At 36.6% G+C, this 20,057-nt stretch overlaps 1 protein-coding gene across 1 annotated transcript in view; it reads right to left on the reverse strand.

Annotated features, from left to right (window-relative positions):
- TAX1BP1 (Tax1 binding protein 1) overlaps positions 1-20,057 on the reverse strand; it is a 52,645-nt gene that overhangs the window by 1,725 nt on the left and 30,863 nt on the right. Inside the window, 12 exon segments of the mRNA XM_032688753.1 lie at positions 71-147; positions 149-157; positions 5,865-5,920; positions 5,923-6,012; positions 6,294-6,468; positions 9,209-9,280; positions 11,151-11,276; positions 12,468-12,586; positions 13,894-13,987; positions 15,155-15,301; positions 16,681-16,908; positions 19,853-20,038. Coding sequence (XP_032544644.1) covers positions 71-147; positions 149-157; positions 5,865-5,920; positions 5,923-6,012; positions 6,294-6,468; positions 9,209-9,280; positions 11,151-11,276; positions 12,468-12,586; positions 13,894-13,987; positions 15,155-15,301; positions 16,681-16,908; positions 19,853-20,038 — 1,379 coding nt within the window.

The following is a 20,057-nucleotide window of genomic DNA, read 5'->3' on the forward strand; positions in this document are numbered from 1 at the left end:
AAAAAAAAAAAAATCCAGTTCTGTAGAAACCTCTCCATGCCCTTAAAGACCAATAAAAGATAACATCTACCTGGAATCAAAGCAGAAACCTGTGCCACGCTCACGCAAGAGAAGACTTGGAGGATCAGGAGCAGAAGGTACGGTGTTTGTCATCATCCTGTTGAAAAAGAAAGTATTTTAAAAGAAGAACCCCTACAACCAGCTTTTTTTTTCCCCTCCTCCATGTGCATTTTTGTTATCAAGCATAAATACAGATGAAATTTACCCTCGCTTTGTAATCTCTGCAGCACAAATTTGACTTTTGTGCATCTTGACTCTATTCTGCAATTAGATAATGCAGCACAAAACCAACTCATTTCAAGGTGGAAATACAGGTACATTCGACCAAGATTTTTGGAACTCCAACTCCCAGATAATTTTCCTTTTCATCCCGAAGACACCTTAAATGCAAGAGTTAGTAATTATTTAGCTGATCTACAAAAATGGATGTGCAAAGGACCACATGTAACAGCACACGTGCTGTATGTTTTATACAGATAACTAGTATGCCTATGCAAACATATTTCATTTTTAGGCTAACGTACTTTGTCCTTATGAAGAGTTAATGTAAACAGGGCAGTATGGGAAAATTCCCTCAATAATTTTCTTCTCCTGACAACACCTGTTTAGTTTCAACCATTTAACATTTCCATTAAGCAGGCAGTGGGGCCTGCTCTGACAGTTGCTAGCAACAGACAGTCCAACTTGCTTGCTTTGCACCTGCAGTGAAAAGGCCATATGAGTTTTAAAATATTAATTGTTCCTTTTGTCATGAAAGAGATAGGATGGACAGGTGGATGTATTAAGGAAGAAAAACTATTTAAAGTACTATTGTGCCACAATTTGCTACAGCTTACATAGTGCCAAAAACATGACAAATTTGCTGAATACCAGACTGAAGCAAACCACAACTTAACTAAGAAAATTAATGTGCATCTTCCATCAAAAACACAGTTCCACTACAAACACTGGCCAAATTAACATTAGTTAATCTAATTACTTGTCCAGTACAACACTCCCCCCCCCTTTTTTTTTAAAAACATTTTCCTTACTGCTAGTCATTTGCCAAGAAAAATTGTTTACATCTTTTGTCATTTCTTTCAGCTTCTGGCAAGTGTGATACCCTACCACATACAAATATAACATTACTCCTTGTTCCATTGTGAGAAACTGATTTGAAAAAGAGTATGATGCTTTCCTCTACACAAGCACACCTGCACTCTCCTACACGGCTGCCCTGCAGGCACTTGCTTCAACAAAAGGCAAGCGCATGTCAAAGTAACATTTAAGTTTGGAATATCCTAAGGCTACAGCTTTCTCATGACTCAGTTCAATTAACTGTAAAATCATACTGTGTGTTCCTTATAGCAGCTTCTGACCTGGGCACCGTATAAGAATGACAATACTATGTATGTATGATATTACTCTGTTAAGATATGGAAAGTCTGTCTCTCAGTGTACTTTTTCCCTTGGCCAAGTCATAAAGATCAGTTCTTAACCTTCTGTGATGCCTAACCCAAACCAGAAGAATGCAAATATCTCTGTATTTAGCTGACCTCACAGTGCATGTTACAGAGATTACTGTGTAACCAAGGAATGGTCAAACAGGAACAATGAGAACTTTATCTTAGTCTTGAGAGTACTTCCAAGCTATTCTAATTACAAGTAACAGTAAACAGCATTACCAGTCACCAAGAACTAAAAAATTTCATACACTGCCCTGGCGTAATTGGAACCTCTGGAAAACACAGAGAAGTTCCATTGTATTGGACTCCACAGCTGTCTAATTCTGTCATTTCAGATGGACAAACTCTCAGTGTTCCACGTAAAGGGAGAACTATGATAAAGGGAGGGCAGATCCTACTCATCTTGGTTCAGTCACTTAGTGCCCAGTTTCTCCAGCTAGGATAACCAACCAACCCATTCTTTATTCTTATAAAATAATTCTTATAAATGAGGTCACATATGCTTTTCAACCGACGCTTAGAACCCGGTCACTGTGTTTACCCTGGTAAAACAACCATCATCCCCTGAAGCCTCAAAAGCCAAAATAAGAAGGTTAGTTGAAGCTGCTTTACAGGAGTTTGACAACAATTGCTGGGATACCAGGCCTCAATGGCTTTGCCTATGCTGTATTTTAAGCACAGGCATCAGCTTACTCTTGAGACCCCATGGTTCAGTCATCCAAGTTACATGGATGGAGGCCGATACTACAGATTTTGAGAAAGAAACAGTTCAATCTGCTCTTCCTGTAGACCCAGGGCCACCTTTCTTGCAGTCCAGACTGATGACCAGGGACATGGTTGCACGTTCTTAGTCCGAAACCTCTACAGTGCCCTGCAGTGATATAACACAGTTGATATGTCACCTCAGCTCCTCAGGAAAAGCAACTGATACCACATATCTGCAGGCTGGTACTGTGGTTATGCAGCATAACAAGTGCCAGGGCTTCTGAACTCAGAAGTCTGGATAATTAGGTTAATGAATTGTAAAGGATGCCTTTAACATAACGACTTCAATATTATCACTGGACTGTACTCCTGACTCTTTAAAAAACTGCCACAGTGAGTTCCACTGATTAAATGAATCATACAGATAAATACAGTATTACACACTAAAGCATGGTAAAAAAAGAGGGGGTTTGCCATTAAAAGAGGAAGAAGGGAAAGTCAGACATTAGCTGTCAGAAATACGTGCAACTCGCCCAGTTTACCGAAACCAACCAATTTTGTCTCAAGTACTGCTTTCGTAATTACTATTGTAAGCAGTATCAGGATGGCCAAACAGAAATTAAAAAGCTGTGTGACACAGTTCAAAACCACAGACTTGAACAATCTCCATCCCCAAGTTCTACAGATCATTTTAACAAGCAGCAGTAAAGATGTGATGCCCATCTTAGGCCTTAAACAACAAATGAACAGACACACCACTGACATGTAGTGCAGGTACACTGGGAAGAAGAGCACAAACATCTTCTTTCTGGGATTCAGCTCTGCTGTGGGAATAAAATTGAATTCACTCCTTTAGGGCCCTTGACCTCTCTGCAAGAAGTCTGGTCTCCCAAGAGGTAGCTGGATACTAACTGCTCCTTTTATGTCCCCCCCTGATCTGACCCTGTCAGCCAATTGCTAATAATGCATAGTGAGTTTTTTTGCTAGACGAAAGGCCATTTTGGAGTCATCTCAAAAAATATCCCGACCTGGTTCTCAGTTGCCAGGGGTTACACTCTCCATCCCCCACAAATTCACTGCGACTAACAACATTGTTTAATAGTCTCAAGATAGTTATTCTGGGCTTGCTGCCAACTGTAATCAGGACTACATTTCTAGAACTCACACTTCAGTATTAAATATATATATATGTGCGTGTGCGTGTGTTTTGTTTATGGATCTCTCCTGTACTGCTAGAAATTCTTTGCTCCAAATGATTACATTTTGGTCAATTATGGGAGCATGAGCAAATGGAAAGTTAGTGTCAAGGAGATGCGGCAGGAACGTGCGGCAAGTCAGCTATTCCACACAAAATCACCGCTGTGCGCGTGCTCATCTGGCATGATTAACACAGACCAGCTTCTCCCTCTCAGAAATCACAGTTTAATTGGCCTAGGAGTTCCAAACCCAAAGCTATGCAGATTCCGGGACATCTTCAAGTCATACAGAACTGATGGGTTTTTATGTCAACCAAATACACAGAAGCGCCCATTCCTAAGGAACAAAGTTTTGGGAGAAACAAAATTGTAACACAGCAGCACAAAAATTCTGATGCATTTGCACATCTTGTCTTATATTAGTTTATGAAATTAAGGGCATTGTAGTCACTTCCACCTCTTCATGGTTCAAAAGATCTGTCATGTTAGATAAATAAAGTAGATGTGTTCATTATCACAGGTAAATCACTACCAAAACAGCCATGAAGTGGTGGAAGTGACTATGACACTCCTAATTTTTTAAACTAATATTACACATAGTAATAGGAATGTGGAGAAGGATGGCAGAAGTCCATACAATGGTGGTATTTTAAACAAAGCAGCAAGCCTACTAGCCCTTTTCTTATGGGAAGGAATCCTCCTCCAGCAAAAGGTTCTATATCCTGCTGGTTGAAAAATGCAGAGAACTACATCTTTAATAGCTTATTTTAAAAAACACTACAAGAAATTACAACCTCTTCAGATTTATTATTTTATATTTGCTGTTTCTTCTGCACAAATGACAGACTCTTCTTTATAATGAATCACCTATATATGTGGAAGTTTCCTGTGGTTATTTCTTTACCTCCTGCCTTAGAACTGTTTTATCTTTGGCATATTACTAAGTCTTCCTAGAAAGATTCCTGCAGCTTCTCACTTCCAGGTAAATTTGTACACTACATATACAGTCTATCTGGGTAAGGAGAAAGCAACTGATTCTCAATTGCACATAAAAAAGACACAAATTATTTGATTTAAAGGCACCTTTTCTCAAGCTGAACTTTATTTAAGCCTGTTATATTCCGCCTCATTACAAAAATCCAAGATGTGTCTGCAAATGAGCACAAGACTCTAGCACTGTTTCTCTTGGGTTTGCAAGAGGGCAAAGCACATAGATCAGAGAGAACACCCTGCTAATTAAACTGCAGCAGATGACTAAAGAAGAGAAGAGCTTGTCAGATGTAATAGCTACGTCAAGAATGATCAGATTAAATATGCAAATGTGAGTGAAGGTGGGGAACAGCATTAAGCTCATATTCTAGATCTTGAACAGGCTGCAAAGTTCTGACAGTTTCTCTAATTATTCACAGTAATGGACATTGGGAGCAAAAGGTAGGAGGAGAAATACATTTTTCTCCAGTATAGGTGCTGAGCACCAGGGCTAAAATCATGCCTGTCTGAACACTGATCGGTTTCTGCAAAGGTTATAGCAATTAAATGTGGCAAACTAGACTAAATGAGAAAACAGGTCATGATACCACTGTACTTGCAAAGAGCACAATACTTTGCAGAAAAGTATTTCTTGTTTAATATTTTTGAAGATGCAAGAGTACTGAATAAGGAAAGAGTAATAAGTCGTTCCTGTTCAAAATGAAGACATACCGTCCAGTTTATTACAGATGCAATTTTTTATACCAGAATATATAAGCAGTTAACTGTACTAAAAAGAAAGCTAACCAGTTTCCACTTAAAACATACAAAGCCTTAAAAAAAAAAAAAAATCAGTGAAGAAATGTATCACTTTCAGTTTAATCAGCTTTAGATAACAGTCAATTAGCTCTTCCAAATACATGTCCAACAGCAAAAGCATTCAAAATGGAATTCATAAATGCAGATTTGGCAGAAAACAAAAGATTAATACATGAGATATAGTATCTAACAGGATACCAATTTACATTCAGCATTTAACTGAAAATACTGGTATCTGAATCCTTTACATTTTTATTTGTTTTGTTACAATTTAGTTCCTACATTCATATTATAAAATGAGTAAGACATGGCTATGTTTTTGAGCTCTCATTCTACCACACACGAGAAAAATCATGAGTTGAGATTACTTGTATTTTTCCACTTCAGTACTTAAAAGATTAAAAAGCTACTGTCCTAATAACAAAACAAGCTGTCAGTAACTCAAGAGATTAGGGGAACAAGTATGATAAATATGATAAATAGATGTGCAGAGTTTTCTCCTTCAAAGCAAGCAAAATTCACCTAAAACATTTTCATGGAAAAGAAAAATCAGTTCTGGATTTACATAACTAGTAAATCAGGCTTATCAGATACTGAAAACCTAAGTGAAACTCTTGACAACTCATTAGTAAACTTCTCAAGGAAAAAAAATATAAAAAAGGTAACTTGCATTGCTGTCCTCAGGATCTTCTAAACCATCAGGCCGACTGAGATTGCGTGAAGGTGGCTACACACTACATCATCTTCTAGCTCCCAAAAGGCAGTTCTAACAGGTGGTCTTTGGATCTCATCAGGATTAAAAGCACCATCTGCTCCATCTGAAGAAAAATTAATTAGGGCATCTTTATTCAACCTTACCTTTAAAAAGGGTTAAACACATTTTTTGTTTAGGTAATATAAAACAATAGGAGAGAAATCACCTTTTCCAAAGGTGTTTGAAACTGTAACTTACTGATTCTAGCAGTAAAATAAAGGCACTTAAAGGCTCTGTAAAACAGTCTAAAGACTGTTGGTACTTAAACCTGCATTAAATGAGCATTGCTTTAGAAACAGTGAGGGAGAAATTATACTGGGGGTGAGGTGTGTGAAATTTACTTACCTCTTCTTTCCTGCATTGCATAAGGGTTTCCATACTGCAGTACTGGGAGTCGACTTGGCACTGCAGGAACTGGTCCATTTTCCTCTGAATACGGGTTGCGAAAATGTAACGCCTGCTGTGAAATCTGTCCTTCCATCATCCTTCCAGCTTGATCTCCTGGTGTCCTGCCAAGTTCCTAAATAATGCAAAGTTGAAAATGTAATAACCTATGGAGTACTAGCAAAATTTGAAATGGTTATGAAATGTTTTTTAAAAAAAAATCTAGCCTCTCTATTGTCTTTTCATCTTGATCTAATGCCAAGTACCCCATACATACCAAAATAGTCAATGAAGAAAATACAAAGAAGATATTTTAGAAGAAATATTATTTTTTTCTTAGTTTGTCATCAGTTAATTCAAATTACATAAACAGAACTGCCACAAGTTTCAAGAAGTATCTGCATTCTTTAACAATTGAAGAAATTTTAGCTAAATCAGTAAACAATGGGTAGATTAACAATAACAACTAGAGATAATGTGCAGTGGGAAAGGTTTTTTTAAAAGTTACATTATAAATAAAATAATCTTTTTCTTCATATCATACCATACCACTCCAAGAATGCAGCATTTTACTATGTGGAGCACATATATGTACATACTTAACATAATTCCATATGAATTCATGAGTGACAGACATTTACAGAACTACTAAGTACATTGCACTGGATCCTTCTGATATCAACACCAGTGGTATCAGAAAGACAATATTCTTTCAGAAATGCTCAAACAGAACTCTTCAAAAACTTACTACACTTAAAATTCTAGACTCTTGCATATAAACCATAAATATGATAATAACTACAAACTATAAAAGGGATTTTATAACTTATAAACCATTAAAACTCAAGCCAATATATACGTTAAAAGACACTAATTAAAGTGATTTAAGTGTGGTCAGTGCATCAGCTGTAATTTATCCAAAGTCTTTCTCATCCTCCCCATTCATCAAAATGGGTTAAGGGATAGAGAGTAGTATGCCAAGAACATCAAAAGGAATATGCCACTGACATTCAGAACAAGCAAAAAATTCTGAGATCTAAATATGGAAATAATAATTAAAAAATTGGGACTGTTAAGGAGATATGATTTCCAGTAATTTTGTTCTTTCTGGCTAGCATTTTCTTCTGGGTTCATTTTTAATATTTACTGATGTAATGTTAATAAAACCCTCACAGATTGAAGAGTGTCTTTTCCACAAAAGACTTTAAATTGAAACTTAAACCAAGGCTTCAATTACTGATTCAACTACACGAGAAACTAGAAAGTCTGTTACTAAAAGGAACAACTCAATATTTTTCTTCTTCCAAACAGGTAAACTTCAGACCAACCTCTTGAACAGAAAAATGCAAAAATCAGTAACAACTCTGCAATAACTACTCTGAAAACAAAACATTACTCAAATGCAAGAAGACTTCATGCAGTGGATGGCATCCCTGCCCATGGCAGGGGGTTGGAACTGAATTATCTTTAAGGACCCTTCCAACCCAAATCATTCTATGATTCTATGAAGATGGAAACTATACATCTATTGTTATATAAGTACTATCAGGTTTCGGACATAAAAAACTTCAACTCCAAAAGCAACAGACATAAAAAAACTTCATTTTCAAACAGCAAAAAAAATGGTACCTACAAATGATAAGCCAGCTTACAGGAAGTGCTCTTTTTGGAGCACTTGCCATAAACATAGTAGAATTTGTTTTCTTTCTAAAAAAACCTTCTAATACAGGACAATGCAATTTCTGCCTAACATCCTCCTTTAGATATTATATAAAGTTATGCTAACATTAGATTTATAAACTGAAATGCAGATGATTAAAATCATGAGGGTTGAAAAGTGAGGATTGTGTCTTAAAGTTTTAGTGAGTATGCAAAATCTAAATAATTCATCTTAATACAAAGCAGAAACAATTAATTATCAATGAAATTAATATTTTCCTTTTTAAAACCAATTTCTTATGCAATATGGAAGCAGTTTAAAATGTGAGGCGGTGGCACTAATACTTTAAGATTAAAATTAAAACAGAATGTAGATCAAAGTGACTGTAAATAGCTGCTGCAAAATAGCCTTAGTCAGAAGTTGGATAGCTAGGGTAGAGACTGATAAAAAAAAAAAAATTAAAAAGTCAAAATCTATCAAAGTATGTAAATAAAATAGAAAAAAAGTAATTTTATAGGTTTGAAGAGACAGCAAATGAACATTTTGATCAAGCTATGTTTGCTGACATTTATAAACAAACACTGATAATGTAGGATAAATTGAAAAGCTGTTTACTATCACATGCTTAACCTTTTAAATCGTGGTTCCAGCCTAGCAAGGCACTTTGATTCTTCTTTGTAATGTAAATATCTATAAATTTGGTAAACAAAATTCCAAGCTTTTATAAGCTCCATACATTATTATTATTACCATTGTTGTTCTTACGTGCAGTGTTTAAAATCACTCCCTCCAGCTAAACTAGATTCATCAAAACTCAAATTTTAATTTGCTTTCTTTTGAACTAGAAAAATATGAGAGATCTATTAAAAATTACATCCTTAGTTAAAAAAAATAAATACCAATTACTTGACAATCTAGAATTTTACAAAACACTTAACTAGCTTAATCTGAAAGACTAGTTTAATTTCAGTTTATTGGTATGAAAATCCCTGGTTTTACTAAGTACCTGTTCCTACTGGAATTTTAAAGTAGTCATATAAAAATAAAGTTTTAAGGAACAATCCTAATTTTTGCACAGTATCACGCAATACTATGTGAATGTAATAAAGACATTTTATTATTCACTTTCAGTAAAACCTAGCTTTCATTAATTGCCACATAATACCCTAGAGGTACTTCAACATTAGCATTAATATTTCAGAATGTCTGACAATACCTTCTCACTGGTAAAGAGTTCCAACTGTGATGCCAGTTCCTTTATTCGTCTCTCTTTTTCTGCCAGCTGAATCTACATGAAAAGAAGTTTAAAATTCCTGTATTAGTGGACAGAAACTCTTTCACTATTAGTAAATCCATGTTGTAATGTGAAAACAAAGTTCCCTGATTAAGTTCATCTTTAGATGGAAATAGTTTCGTCTACTACAGTTATATGCAACATTCAGCATTACTGCAAATCAAACCCAACAATTCTCACAAAGTTTATCTGCTGGATAACAGCTGCACATTAGCAGCCTTTTCCTGCCAATTTCAGAAAACAGTTGTGGAATGATAAAATTCTATGTTAAAAATGAGGATCAATATCAGTGACACTAATGGCAGGAGGGACATCACTGCCCAGAAACAGCTGAAGGTTTGCAAGCCTCATCTCATTATTTCTGAAGAAATCTGTTGGCATTTCAGTGATTTATTTCATTCACATCTCTCCAGCTCTTATGTCTCACCACGGAACTGAGAGAACCAAAACCACCTCCTATCTCAAAGAAATGAAATTTCTTTGACAAACATCTACCTTGTGTCTCTATTGGGTGCTCTAGGAGGAGGTAAAACTGACACATTACATAATTCTTCCTTGCTTCAAAATGATTATTTAAATAATCTTCCTCTAAAAAAGGCTGGTTTATTTGTATTCTAGTTACTTTGGAGACTGCCTCTCCCTCATTTTTCTAACATCTGTGCACAATGCTTGGCATAATTACATATCAATTTTTTTTTAATTCTGAAATTCCCTCTCCTAGCTCAGGTCAAGGGAGCAAAATCTTCTGACTGGGGAAGAAAAACTCACTTTTACTCCACCACCTGCACTCCCCTGAATGATAACAAGTTTTTAATTGCAGTCAAAAACGTTTTGAATTCTGGAACTAATTATTTATTATGCCTGCTGTTGAGAAGTTAAACTTATTTCACACTGAATTATGCATTACAACTGATCATTGCTAATTAGTAAAAAGAAAATAAGTTGGAAAGAGTTGTGCATTTTATAAAATTGAAATCAGAGCTTCAGTGTCAGAAAAAGATGGCCTACAAAGTGCTTAAACAAACTGTAGAGTAATTCAGCATTTTATAAACAAAAGGTGCTGTAATTTCTAATGAAAAAGGGTTCGTAGTAGAACCAATGCAGTCCCAGTTCAGTTCATTGCTCATCACAATGGGCAAAATGTGCAACTATCCTGTCAACAGCACTATCACCGTTATGATGAGAACGAGCATAAAAGCTGGTCTTACAGACATTTTGTTGCTCTTATCTCGCCCCTACTGACCAAAAAGCTAATTCGACATAAGCATTACTATCACGTAACCTCAAAGATTAAGGCCTCTTGTAAGCTAAAGCTGCCCATTATGCTTGACTTCCTGGTGAATGTGTTACCTCACTCTACCAAGACTATAGCTGAGATCCTCCAAATTAAATAATCACGATGATTTTAAAAACAATGTATCATTCATCTTCTGTCTCTCTAGTTAATTCATATAAAATGCATTAGACATTATTACCCTGGCAGTGCTACATGCAATATGAAGATTTCAGACAAACACACCAATCAATATTCTTGTCAGTACTACAGTAAGCAGCAGGAAAATAGAACTCTCTTGCCCTTTTTTCCCTTAATACAAGATTAAAGTCATTTAGAGGTTTGTCTAAACCCACAGTATTAAAAGACTGATAGCCCTCTGGGTGTATACTTAGCAGATCTCTCTTACTTTTAAAAAACCATTACAGGACTGTTGCTTCTATAAGTGCAAACCAGAGTTTCCATTAACAGCAAAAATATAATTAGTGTGCTTTCTCCATTAAAATTCTTCATTACTTGAACTATCAGAAATAAGCAACCATGTTAAGAATAGGTAACCATTCATTATCATAAACAAAATATGTAACTTACTTCATACTGATCCTCCATTGCTGCTAGCTGCAATTTTATACCCTCATTGATTTTCACTTGTTCTTTCCACTTCAGCTCCAGTTTAGCCAGTTCATCAGCATAAACACTGCATTTCATCTTCTCTTCCTAAAGTAGTTTATACCATGGCATTAAATATTTATAATTTTAAAAGATTTCCCCTCCCTCCCCCAACAAGGTCACCATGTTAACTATGCTTTTAGAATGAGACCATTTAAAAATGGCTTCTCCAAGAAATCAAGCCTGACTCAAGACTTTGAAGGGGTCAAGACCAGTGAATATTGTATATATGCTTTTTTCTTCTTGACTTTTCAACAAGTTGATATTCCTCTTTAGCTTCATGGTTTCAAGTTTCTTTGAACCCTAATATTACTACTCATGATTACTCTTTCAAGTATCTCACTTCAATACAAAAACTTTCCCCATGCAACTTTTACAACCTAAATATCTTTCATCCAGAAGGTCAAAGGCAAAGCTTTCCTCAAACATCAATATGGAAGAAATAGCCAGCAGAAGCCAATGCAGGCTCTCCATGGACAGGGTTATGAGCAGAATTACAGGACAGTTATTACCTCCTGGAGAACTTATTACAATAGAATCATATCATTGTGATAAATAAAAGAAACTATGAAAAGAGACAAGACAACACCCAGAAAGCATTTCTTAAACTGTTGTCAACTTTTCACCAGCATCACTGATGCAATACTCTGTCATACACACACTCAAACTGCTTAAATGAAAATCAAGTTAAGACTGACGGGTACTGATATTTGAAGAGTATTATTCTTTTCAAGAGTATTACTATTGTGGCTAGAGCACTACCGTTGCCAACTTTGGTCTGGTACATAAACTCCTTTATGTATGACTGAGCCCACTCAGATGTCAAATCACTGTAAAAGCCATGACAGATATGGAGAAGTTACTACTCTTGGACAGCATATCAGATCGACCCTGCTATACTTATTCCGAACATCAGCTGGCTTTCAACAACGTGCTGTATTTGGTTTATTTATTACACTTTATGTAAGAAGATAAAGCATTCACAACTTTAAGCATACTTGTTTTGCTCATTTGTTTTACTGCACCTGGGTTTTCCTGAGGGGTCCTTGACTCTCTAACACCACAGGTAGTCAAGAGCTGACTTAATAAAAATGTGTTTTCTAATGTTAAGATTTTTACCATAATCACAGTGTATCACACAAACAAGGAAGGCAGCTCAGCTGGGTAGGCTTTGTGATTTTAAGGCTTAGCACCTATAGCTACATTTTGTTCAGCTTTCTGAAGAAGCCGTTTACTTACTGCCAACATTTGCTTGCATTTCTTATACTTCTCTGCTCTCTCAGCAATTTCTTTATTCATTTCACGTACTTGTTCCTTTACCGCGAATTCCGAAACTATGTCGGATGAAATGGGGCTAACTGTGAACATTGAAGAAAAAACAAGAATACTGACTTTTTTTGTTCCATAAATAAAGTCTGTATAAGAGAGATGACAGACCAAATCTGACAGTGCCCCATGTTATCCAAGCAAATGGTTAACCAGAGACAATCCGCATAACGTGGCCAGTGCTACACAAGATCAGCAATCCTACTGGCACGTCTGTGTTCAGTTCTACACACTGGAGATGAACATAAATACACACGTACACCTACTTTCAAAAAAAAGATAATAAACAGCAGAATATGTTATGATACCATTCTTAATATTTTATTCTTATATAAAAATATGAACTGCCTCAGCAAACCACTTCATCCCATATTATAACTGAGCTTGCTGGGATTGTATGTTTAAAGAAACACTTTTACTGTATTTACTTTAGACAGCAGGAAATTACAGAAATTACAACCTATAGCCTCTACAAACAGCAAGAATCTATGAATTATAAAGTAACGAAAAAAAATATTCAGCATTTACTAGCATTTATCAATTCAAACTGAATAATAAAAACATTGAACGGTTTTGGTTGGAAAGGACCTTAAAGATCATCTAGTTCCAACCACCCCCCGTTGTGGGCAGGAACATCTTCCACTAGACCAGGTTGCCCAGAACCCCATCCAACCTGGCCTTTAACACCCCAGAGATGGGGCATCCACAATTCCACTGGGAAGCCTGTTCCAGTGCCTCACCACCCTCATAGTGAAGGATTTCTTCTTTAGTTCTAACCTATTACATGTCTAAGTTTTAGAAGATTATTTTTGTAATAACTTAATAGTTCATAAAAATTATAAACTTAAACATTTCCTAATAAACCATTACTGCCTATAAAACATGAAAACAGGTGGTAGACTTGATCTTGCCATCACATAATCAGAACTTTCAAGTGGCTTAGATTTTACAGTAGAATGCTACATTGGATAGTCATGGTAACATGACTGCAAGATTACTGTGCTATTGTACACAAACTGAAACCTTGGATTTTTTTTTAATTAATTATTACCTTGGTAAAACCATCTGTGTTAACTATTGAGCAGAAATGCAATAGTTCAGTGCTACTGAGATTAATAAAGAAAACTGACCTGTTTTTAAAAGATACATGAGCTTATTTATGAACATTACCAGTTGATAAAAGACAAGATTTTTATATCAATCTTCACACTTCTAATTATCGTTTTAACTAAAACAGAAAAAGTACATCCACTTTATACTATAAATACTATCAGGGACTACTTCACATAGACAACACTTTCAGGCTGATAAAAACAGACAAAATTTAAGCTGTTGATACCTGGAGATGCAGACAATTTTTTGTTTGTAACGACGGCAGTCACTGTCTCAATGTTAGATGCATCTGTCGATTTCTGTTGATGCCCTGCAATTTTCTTTGTGAAAAGAAATTTTGGTTTGGTATTTAATTAAATGAAAGCCCATGCATAAAGTAATGTTATATCCTGCAGTACTATTTGCTCCAAAATTGGACTAAATGGAACTGCTCATTAAAACAAGAGGTAATAATAAAAATGCAAAAATGTTTAATTCTAACACTGAAATTGCCTCAGACTACGGTTTTTATCATCTTACTTGATAAAGTTCTCTTTCCCTAGAAACAGTAATTTCTAAGCAAATTACCATAAAAATCTCATTTTCTAGAGAATCAGTTACACTTAAATCCATCGACTTATATCTAATATTCCATTAGAAAAATGGAGTCTGTATTAGGAGCGAGTGCTGGACTTCAGGTGTGAAAGTAGTGAAATCTGGTGTTTGCTACAAGAAGTACAACATTGCCAAAGATGTGGAAAATTTTTAAGGTAAAGCCACAGATGTTCTCATTCACCATTGACCTTCTGGATGAGAAGATGATTTTTTTAAACAATCTGTGGATCAAAACTTAGCCATTTTTCCTGTGGTATTCTTAAGAATTCACATTTGTACATCTTGCCATTGCTCACAGGTCTTTTCCCTTGAGCTCCTCTCCAACTGAAGATATGTGCTCTCATATCAGTCTGAAATTGGCTGACAAATTCAGTTACTAAGGTGGCCTAAGACTCACATCGTCATTGCAAAAGGCTCATTTATTTATGAAACAAATCTTAGAAGAATTATAAGAATACAAAATACATATAGAATACAACAGTGTTGTGGAAACTCTCATCCCGCTTCACTTTTAAATCCTCCCTCAAGTTCTCTGTTTCCCTCACTTTTGGGTTTGGGGGTTTTTGTTGGTTTTTTTGTGGTGGTACTGGAGAGAGATAGTAATTATGCTTCAATTTCAAAATTCTTCCCTGAACAATGTACTGCTTATAGGTTCATTCAAACTCTTATTAGGTTTCTTCACACACCAGCTACTATAAATTCTATGCTTGGTTTTGACAACTATCTAAAAAGAATCATAAAAGTAATTTAGGTTTATGGAAGAATATGCTAAATTAAAGAGCCATTGCTTACCACATATTTAAACCCCTTTTAAAAGGATTAGTTTTTTCAGAAGGAAATTGTTGCTCAAATGTTACCAAAAAAGCAAGTGCAATTTCTCTTGTTCTACTTACTGCCTGTTCTGTAAACTTGTTTACTTGTTTTTGAAGTTTTTGACATTCTTTGAATTTTTCCTTGTAATGGTCAGCAGCCATTTGCAGACGAAGCTTCAGGTCTTCAACTTCTCTGCGCAGTTCCTGCTCCACTGCATTTGAAGTTTCCTTAAAAAAAAAAAAAAAATCAGAAACTGTTCTCCCTTTTGTTCAAATACCACTATTTCCCAAAAAGCCTTTTCTCAATTAAAGAAAGCATATTGCTCCATGTAAGTTCTGAAGAAATACCTCCTTTCTTGTGAGGAGGAGTGGAATAGAGTAGTAGAGCACAGAGAGGCAGCATCTGTGCTGAATTTCATTCCAACCAGGACACACTGAGGGAGTAAACAGGCACTGGTATAATACCAGAGGCAGGTAAAGAAGATTCTTATTCTATGGGCTGATTAATGTGTGTGAAAAATCTGAATGCATAGGAAAAGTCTGGATATCTTCCAGAAAGTGTTCGAGCTATCTTATAGACAAGTACAGCCACATGGCAAAAATGGACAGACCACAACTGTATTCCCTCACACTCACTACACTTCTACTGGAAGTGGTTCCATTCAGCTGCAACACTGATAAGACAAGCTAATCAAACCACATTTGCCAACTAGATACATGCCATATTCAGACACTTTCTGTTAACTTGAGTCATAGCAGATGATCTGCTACTCCCTTCAGGATGCATTTCAAAGACGTTGCACACATCTGAAATTCTTAGGAAAAACACCCATGTAATTCTTTGATATTTCAAATGTAACAGTTCTTCTGACAGTTGTACTATTCAATTCATACTTACAGCACTGTTTTAATTACTGTTCAGCTCAATATATTTTTTCAAACAGTTACATCATTACAGTAATCCTAGTAGCAAATTAATCCAATACAGTTGCAGTCATGGAAGATCCAGAATGAAAGCTCACTTAGGTCAAAATGATGAAACTTACATTAGCTCACTAGGTTTTTATCCAAGACTAAGAAAGTCAAGGTGGTTTCCATTACATTAATATTTTTATACTTACAAATACTAAAGCAAATTAACTTTGACCGCAAATATCGAAACGACTCATAAGAATTAAAGAGAATCCATCAATGAGGAAAGAACATTATGAAACAATCCAAACCTCTACCAATCCATTCTTCTATTTGAAATAATTTTAATGGGACTGTAGCTCACATGACAGAATTAAAAAAGAGAGAAGACTCAAAATAACACAGATAAATACTGCATTATTCTGTGAAAACAATGCAGGGAGAAGTCAATGTGAGTAGTATCAGAAACCTCCTTTCTTACCAACATTCCACATCAGCTAACATGCACTTGATTTAAGGTAGTATCTTGAATGTCAAAAGAGAATTTGATGATTATTTGCACTTATAATATATATATATATTATTTGCACTTTCTGGGTTTCACCCAGAAACCCATTTTATTCCCCAACATCAGTAAACATCTGACAGGTTTTATAAATACAAATAAACTTCACTACTAAATATCGACAATTTACCTGTTCATTTTTCAAAGCTGTGATTTTTTTAAGTTCAGCTAAAGCTTCAGCAAGTTGCTTTTTAAATTTTTCATTTTCCAGACGTGCACTGTGAAGATCTGCCATCGTCTTATCTCGCACATTTACTGCGTCACTCAGTTCTTTTGACAGTAGAACAGCTTCTTGTTTGCTAGCCTGAATCTGATCTTCAGCTTTCCGAAGCTGCTCTTTTAAAATACTTGCATCCTCCTAGGAAAGAGAAGAGATGGAAGAGAACTCATCGTCTTTTAATTCAAAGCTTAAATAGAGGTTGGTGTAGGGATTAGAAACATTTGAAAGAAAAACCAAGTTTTCCTGGTGGCTTTAGTCAAACCACTAAATCAAGAAGTCAGCACACAAGCACCATTTTCCCCATTTGCCTTCTTTGTCAACAATGATGTGCAAACATATTTTACTACGAGATAAAGGCAAATTTAAATGTGGTTATTTTCTCTATACTGGAATTTTGTTGGATTTTCAGCTTTAAATATATGCCAAAAGTAGTCTTTCTGTTTTCCAGAACATCTTTTCTTATCCCCGTAGAACTACAGTTCAAAACCAAAGTTCATCCCACAGTAACACACAGCAAGTAACAACAGAGTAAGAGATTTTAAAATGCCTACAACTGGTAGACACACAACATTGTCAAGCAGCTTTGGGATGTTCTTCTCACCACTCCATTTCCCAAGATCTTGCACAACAAGCTTATCAGAAGGAACAGAGAACAAAAAGTAATGAAGAGTAAGCTGCAGCATGCAGCACTAGGCACTGCTGAAGCTCCGTAGGCAGGCCAAGAGCCATGTGACCAAGCTGAACTACCAGCCTCTCATTGCTCAGAGAAGGTCAGGACTACAAAAAAATTAATTAAAAAAAAGCTACTATATAAGGTACTCTCAGCCTCTGGGCTTCCTGATGCCATAATCATCTCATTCTTGAGTCTAGACATAAATCCAGGTATCTCTAGTCCACTATTTGTTAATTTTTTAAGATAGCATGTCCTTTTTATCATCTTGCTATTTCCATTCTCAAAAGCACTACTTTCCCACTTAAATTTTACATTCATTAACTCATATTATTTTAACACAATTTGTATTCTTTTGAGATCCAAATTGCTTTTCTATAAGAAGACTGATTGGCACGATACACAAGATAAAGTTGCTTGCATAATCTGATATTCCCACGCTGGCCTTGAAGGCTGTGTCTAAATTTTCTTTCTAGTTTGGATCATCAGAGCACATTTGTGAAGCAAAACTCCCAGTCAATTCCATTATTGCCTATCACACTGTAGATCAGAGGACAGAACAATCTCAGTGCACAGAAACTGCACTCCTTCTGGATGAAATGGAAAAGGATGATGTACATCAGGAACAAATACCTAATGGTTATTCTATTGTGGGTTTACCCCAGGTGGATGACACCAAAGATGCTATATCCTTCCCCTCCTCGGCTGGACTCAGGGAGAATATAATAAAAGGCTTGGGGGTCAAGGACAAGGAAAGATCACTAAGCAATTACTGTCGTGGACAATACAGACTCAACTTGGGGGAAAAATTAATTTAATGTATTACCAAGCAAATCAGAGTAGAATAATGAGAAATGAAAACAAATTTTAACTCATCTTCCCCCCAACCCCTTCCTTCTTCCCAGGCTCAACTTCACTTCTGAATTCTCTATCTCCCTCCTCAGCATCACAGGAAGGATGGAGGCAGCAGTCAGTTCATCCCACACTGCTTCTGCTGCTCCTTTCTCATCAGGAGGGTACTCCTCACACTCTTCCTTTGCTCCAGTGTAGGGTCCCGACACTCCTTTAAAACTTCTTCAGTGCTAGTCCTTCCCACAGGCTGCAGTTCTTCATGAACTATTCCAGTGTGGGGTTCCATGCACGGGGCGAAGTCCTTCAGGAACAGACTGCTCCAGTATGGGTCCCCTGTGGGGTCATAGGTCCCAACAGCAAACCTCCTCCATTGTGGGCTTCCCACAGGGTCACAGTGCCCTTCAGGCACATCCACCTTCTCTGGCATGGGGTGCTCTATAGGCTGCAGGTGGATCTCTGCTGCACCATTAACCTCCCTGGGCTTCAGGGGAACAGCCTGACTCACCAGGGTCTTCACCATGGCCTGCAGGGGAACCTTTGCTCCAACATCTGGAACAACCTTTTCCCTTCCTTCACTAAGCCTGATATCTGCAGAGTTTTCTCTCACATTTTCGCACTCCTCTCTTCAGCTGCAATTGCTCTCAAACAGTTTCCCCGCCCACCACCCATCCTTCTTAAACCTGTTATCCCAGAGGCGCTACCACCATCACAGACAGGCTCAGCCTTGGCAGTGGATCCATCTTGGAGCCTGCTGGCATTGGCTCTGTCAGGCATTGGCTGGTATTGGTTCTCTCACAGGAAGCTTTTAGCAGCTTCTCACAAAAGCCACCCCTACAGCCACCCCACTACCAAAAATCTACACAAACCCAATATATCTATCCATAACAACAGACTACAACTAGTCTGAAGTAAAGCCACCTGGACCATGGACAGCATAGATACCAGTTCTACAGGAATTTCACTCCTATTACACCACACTGCTTGCTAACCACAATGCTACCACATAGTGTAGTAGGTAACCCCTTCCTTCAAAATCCTACTGTCACTCTTACTGCTGAGTTTTCAGTCAATTTAGTCTGTTCATATGGTATCCTATCCTTCTAGGCTTTACATCACTGTAGCTTGACAGTACAGTCACTTAACAAGTCCTTCAGCACATCTTTCCACGTCTCCTCTTTTCTTCTCCATCGCCCTCTGCAGTTATGAGACAGCTACATTGTGAACTTTTTTCCTCAATCTTTCCTTTTTCATGAAGCTAAAAGCAACTCAGGAGCACACCACTTTTACTGATGCACTTTTACTGAGCTCACAAATTATTTTTTCACACATAGTTAAACTCAAAGTTCATCATGTAAGAGACCTCAACAAGCTCAGAAGGTGCAAAACTGAAAGAGAATTCAGTCTTTTGCTCATTTTTTGCATCTACTGAGAACACCATAATCCTCCTGCCTTTTAGCCTAAACCTTGGTGATATCTTCAACTTCTTCCTTTCTCTTGCTAAGCACATATAACCTTAGATATGTTTATTTAAATCAGGCCAATTATATCAGTAATGCTTACCTTGTTTGATGAGGAGAGCAAAAAAGCTTTCTTCATATTTTCTTTTTCAGCTATCAATAGCTGTAATCTGCCAACCTCCTCTTTATAATAGGATATCATGTTTTCTTTGTTTGCATCCAAATTCTTAAACGTCTGGATTTCTTTTACTAGTTTGGTGTTTTCTATTTCTGTATTCTTCAAGTGTATCTGTAATGATGCTAAAACA

Source organism: Chiroxiphia lanceolata, chromosome 1, assembly GCF_009829145.1.
Source record: "Chiroxiphia lanceolata isolate bChiLan1 chromosome 1, bChiLan1.pri, whole genome shotgun sequence".
Classification (NCBI taxonomy): domain Eukaryota; kingdom Metazoa; phylum Chordata; class Aves; order Passeriformes; family Pipridae; genus Chiroxiphia; species Chiroxiphia lanceolata.